Below are 4,701 nucleotides of genomic sequence, written 5' to 3'. Positions count from 1 at the left end.
CCACCATGCCCGGCTAATTTTTTCTATATATTTTTAGTTGTCCGATTAATTTTTTTCTATTTTTAGTAGAGATGGGGTCTCGCTCTTGCTCAGGCTGATCTCGAACTCCTGAGCTCAAACAATCCGCCCGCCTCGGCTTCCCAAAGTGCTGGGATTACAGACGTGAGCCACCGCGCCCGGCCTGGTGTGGTTTTTTTTTTGTTTGTTCGTTTGTTTGTTTTTTGAGACAGGACCTTGCTCTGTCACCCAGGCTGGAGTGCAGTGGCCTGATCATAGTTCACTGTAACCTTGAACTCCTGGGCTCAAGTGATCCTCCTGCCTCAGCCTCCCAAGTAGCTGGGACTACAGGCATGTGCCACCACATCCAGCTACATTTGTTGTCTTTTCACTTTCTTCTTGGTGTCCTTTGAAGCCCAAAAGTTTTTAATTTTGATGAACTTGAATTTATCTATTTTTTATTTTGTCATTTGTGCTTTTGTTGTTGTATCTAAGAAAAATATTTTCTAACCATGAATATTTACTCCTGTGTTTTCATTTACAGCTCCTTTCTTTTATAATATTGGCTCTTACATTTAGGTTTATGATTGATTTTAAGTTCATTTTTGTGTATGGTGCAAGATAGGGGTCTAACTTCATCCTTTTGCATGTGGCTATATAATTGTTCCAGCATCATTTATTGAAAAGATGATTCTTTCCCCCATTGAATTGTCTTGGAACACTTGTTGAAAATCACTTGACTCGTGATGTTTTTAAAAGATGTTTTCTTATTTAACAAATAGTAATTATTGTAAAAATTAAGTAAAATGGTTGGGTATAAAGTTAAAATAAAAATACACCTACCAGAGTTAACTTGTCCTATGTGAACTTATCTGTGCATGTACAAACACATATATACTTCTTGTTTTTAATATAAACAATAGGATATTGAACATCCAGTTTTCCCAGCACCATTTATTTTGTTCTTTTAACTTTTTAAAAATTGATACATAATATTTTAGATACTTATGGGGTACATGTGATATTTTGTTACATGCATAGAATGTGTAATGATCAAGTAGGATATTTGAGGTATCCATCATTTTTGAGTATTTATTATTTTTATGAGTTGGTAACAGTTCAAATCCTCTGTTCTAGTTACTTTGAAATATGCAGTATATCCTGGTTAACTATAGTTGCTTTACTCATTGCCAAACAATAGAGCTTATACCTTTTATCTAACTGTTTTGACTAAACAATTTATCCTGGATAGCCTTCCGTGTTAGTGCATATATTGATAGATCTGCCTTATTCTTTTGGTAGCTGCATAATATTTATAGTATGACTTTATCTGTTTTATTTTTATATTAAATGTTTTATTGAAATGTTTAAAATGTTATTTAAATATTTTATTTAAAATGTTTATTTAACCATTTTATTTTGGAGTAATTTTAGATTTACAGAAGAGTTGCAAAGAGTACAGAGAGTTCTTTTATACCCCTTACCCTTTTTCCTCCAAGGCTAACATAACCATGACATACTTACCAAAAAATAAGAAACTGACATTGGTACATTATTAGTAACTAAACTTTATACAGATTTCACTAGTTTTTTGTCTACTGTTTCTTTTCTATTCAAGGACACAATCCAGGATACCATATTGCATTTAGTATTATCCATTTTGAAATGTTTAATTTTTTTCCATACTTACTCTAATAGGCAAGAAATACCCATAGTAGAAAATTCAAAGGGCATAAAAGGGTATACAGTGAAAAATCAGTCTCCTTTCCTCCCCATCTTTCTTGCATGTATAAGCATTGACTACCCACCCAACACAGAAAATAGCCCATTGAACATGCCACTGTTTAATAATAAATATAAGAAGAGAGGGGTGGACCAGCTGTCCCAGAAGTAGCACCCTTCTCTTTAACAGTGTTGGTCCAGCAGACAGATACCTTACCTCCCAAGTGTGAATGAGGAGTCTTTGGCTCCTAACAGAGCCTTACACAAGACATAGAACCATGTGATGTTTATATGTGACAATGCTTTGTAAGTATATATAGCACACTATTTGTGCAAGGTGTCTTTAGGTCGTGGGCATGCTAGGGCAGTGGCCAGGCAGGACAGAAGAGCCTGTTGGCCTGTCCACTCTACCTTTCTGACTCAGGCTATCCTTGGTTGACAGGTTTGTCTCAGAGGCAGAGTTATCTGTGGCCGTGCAAAGCTTCCTCCTGTCTCTGCAGGACCAGGGCGAGCGCCCCCAACTGGTGGTCTTCAGAGCCTCCATCTATCTTCTTGCAATCTGCCAGGACAAAGATAGTGCACTAGATGAGGTATGGACCACAATGCCTGGGGCTCCTCCTCCTGCACCTTTTTACATTAATGCTCCTTGGGAGACCATGATGATATGTGTATAGACAAGGGGTGGGGGGTGGAAGAGAGAGACGGAGTGGGTGATAGGGGAGCAGAGAAGAGTAGAGTGCTGGCACAAACAGAGCCTATATGGTTTAGCTAATTCTCTACAGTCCTAGGAGGTGGTGATTATTTTTTTTATTATTATTTTTTTAATTTATTTTTTTTTCTCCTTGGCATGGTCAGAGAAAGATTATTATTTAAATTTTACAAATAAGAAAATTAAGACTGAGGTTAAAGTAACTTTCTCTAGGTCGCACAGTTAATTGATGGGGGAGTCAGGATTCCAACTCAGACTTGACTGACTCCCAAGTCTCATTCCTTGGTACCACCTCTGGTTTGTGCAGGAGGAGAGAGCTGTGAGGTATTGTATCTCCTTCTGGTAACAATTTATCAAACAAAGTGGATTGCTGGGACCCAGATAATTGCTAATCAGGCTGATCTTGGATCTCTTTGACAGTGGTTGTATGTGTACAGGTTTTCTCTCTCCAGTTTCTTTATAAACTCTTGGGGATCAAGGTTATGTCTGATTCATCACCTAACTTCTCACCTATTTCATAGAAGATTGCTGGAGGGAGGTGAAAGGGTGTCAAATTTGTATGCAGGTGGAGAAAGATTTTTCACACAGAGTTTAGGATATACAGAATTAAAAGTTTGTTTATTTTTCTGAGAAAGAAAGAGAGAAACAGAGCGGGAGTGAGTGGCCACAGCACATGAATGAAGGAGGAGAAATGCTGGGCCCTGAGAAAAAGCTGCTTGGAGTTTTAAAGGGTAAAAATGGCTTTTTTCCTGCTCTGCTTTAGCAGACTGATAACAGAAGCAGCAGTGAAGCCGTTGCAGATGTTCTTTTTTTTTTCTTTTCTCTATGAGGCTGGCTTATCTGAGTCTTTGGAATCTGGTTCTGGGAGGAACTGAGGACCTTTGACCCCTGCCAAAACAGCTACCTTCCTGCCTTGATGCTATCTGTGAATGTTCTTTATGTAGAAGCAGAATGACCTTGAAAACATACATTGTGCATGCATGTCCTGAAAGGCAGAACTCCTGGATTCACATTCTGGTTCTGCCACTAATGTTCTGGGCATCCTTGAGAAGGTCTCCTTCCCTTTCTGGGCCTTGGGCATGTCATCTGGAAGTTAACAGTTTAGGCCAGAGTCATCTCTGAGATCTCTTTTGATGCTCACAGTCTTTGAGCCATTGTGGGAAGCAGTGGAGAAGATGGGCTGGTGTGTGTCGGGGGTGTGTGTCTGAGGACCCCCAACAGCTGGAGTGTGGGTATCTCTGTAGGGATCGACATTTCAGAGTGTCAGGCCCTACCCACCCCTGGAAGCTCTTCCTTTTCAGCAACTTCACTCCAGTTTGATCAGCATTTCCTAAGCCCTTAAACACTACTCAATGCACATGATTTTTTTATTTGCTTCTCAACATTTTAGCAACTCAACCAACAAGGACTGACCACTTGATGAGAGCTAGGTGCCATGTGGGGCATGTCAGGTTTGGGATGAATCAAACAAATTCCCTGCCCTTGGAAAGCACCAGTTTGTCAGGTGAGACAAAAAGGTCTCCTACAAGGCAGGCAACTGCAGCAATGAGTGCTTTTCTGGAGCTGGAGGACTGGCCAAGAATTACCAAAGCACATGGGGAGAGAGATTGCATCTGATTCTGGCATCGGGAGAGTCTTCCTGGAGGAGATGGAGGAAGAAGGGAGAACTTTGAAGCTGAGAATAGAGCATGATTTAAGATATGGAAGTGGGAAGTTGCCCAGTCTATCCATTCAAGGAAGGAAGCCTAGTTAAATGTGCTTAGCTAAGTCATATGAGAGATAGAGTGGGGAGAAGCTGAAAAGGTAGACTTAAGTCTTCAATAACATGCTTGAAAATGAAATTTAAAAAACAACTCCATTTAAAATAGCATCAAGGAATTAAACACTTAGGAATAAAGTTAAGAGAAAAGTATAAGGATACAGTGAAAATTTTAAAGCATCACTGGCCGGGCACGGAGTTTCATGCCTATAATCCTAGCACTCAGGAGGCAGAGGTGGGAGGATTGCTTGAGCTCAAGAGTTCGAGACCAGACTGATGAAGAGTGAGACCCTGTCTCTACTAAAAATAGAATAATTAGCTGAGTGTGGTGGCATGCACCTGTAGTGCCAGCTACTCGGGAGGCTGAGGCAGGAGGATCGCTTGAGCCCCGGAGTTTTAGGTTGCACTGAGCTATAATGACACCCACTGCACTCTACTCAGAGTGACAGAGTGAGACTCCGTCTGAAAAATTTTTTTAAGGCCGGGCGTGGTAGCTCACGCCTGTAATCCTAGC

General features: G+C 40.2%; 1 protein-coding gene across 1 annotated transcript in view; it reads left to right on the top strand.

Moving 5' to 3' along the window:
• The window catches only part of MEI1 (meiosis inhibitor 1), a 71,058-nt gene that overhangs the window by 40,913 nt on the left and 25,444 nt on the right, over nt 1-4,701 (top strand). Inside the window, exon 19 of the mRNA XM_012638009.1 lies at nt 2,162-2,309. Within this exon, the coding sequence (XP_012493463.1) occupies nt 2,162-2,309 (148 nt within the window). The remainder of the gene's footprint in view (nt 1-2,161; nt 2,310-4,701) is intronic.

Source organism: Propithecus coquereli, unplaced genomic scaffold (genome assembly GCF_000956105.1).
Source record: "Propithecus coquereli isolate 6110/MARCELLA unplaced genomic scaffold, Pcoq_1.0 Scaffold126, whole genome shotgun sequence".
NCBI classification, from domain to species: Eukaryota; Metazoa; Chordata; class Mammalia; order Primates; family Indriidae; genus Propithecus; species Propithecus coquereli.
Note: the sequence above shows the minus strand (reverse complement) of the source record. Positions and strands in the feature narration are given on the sequence as shown.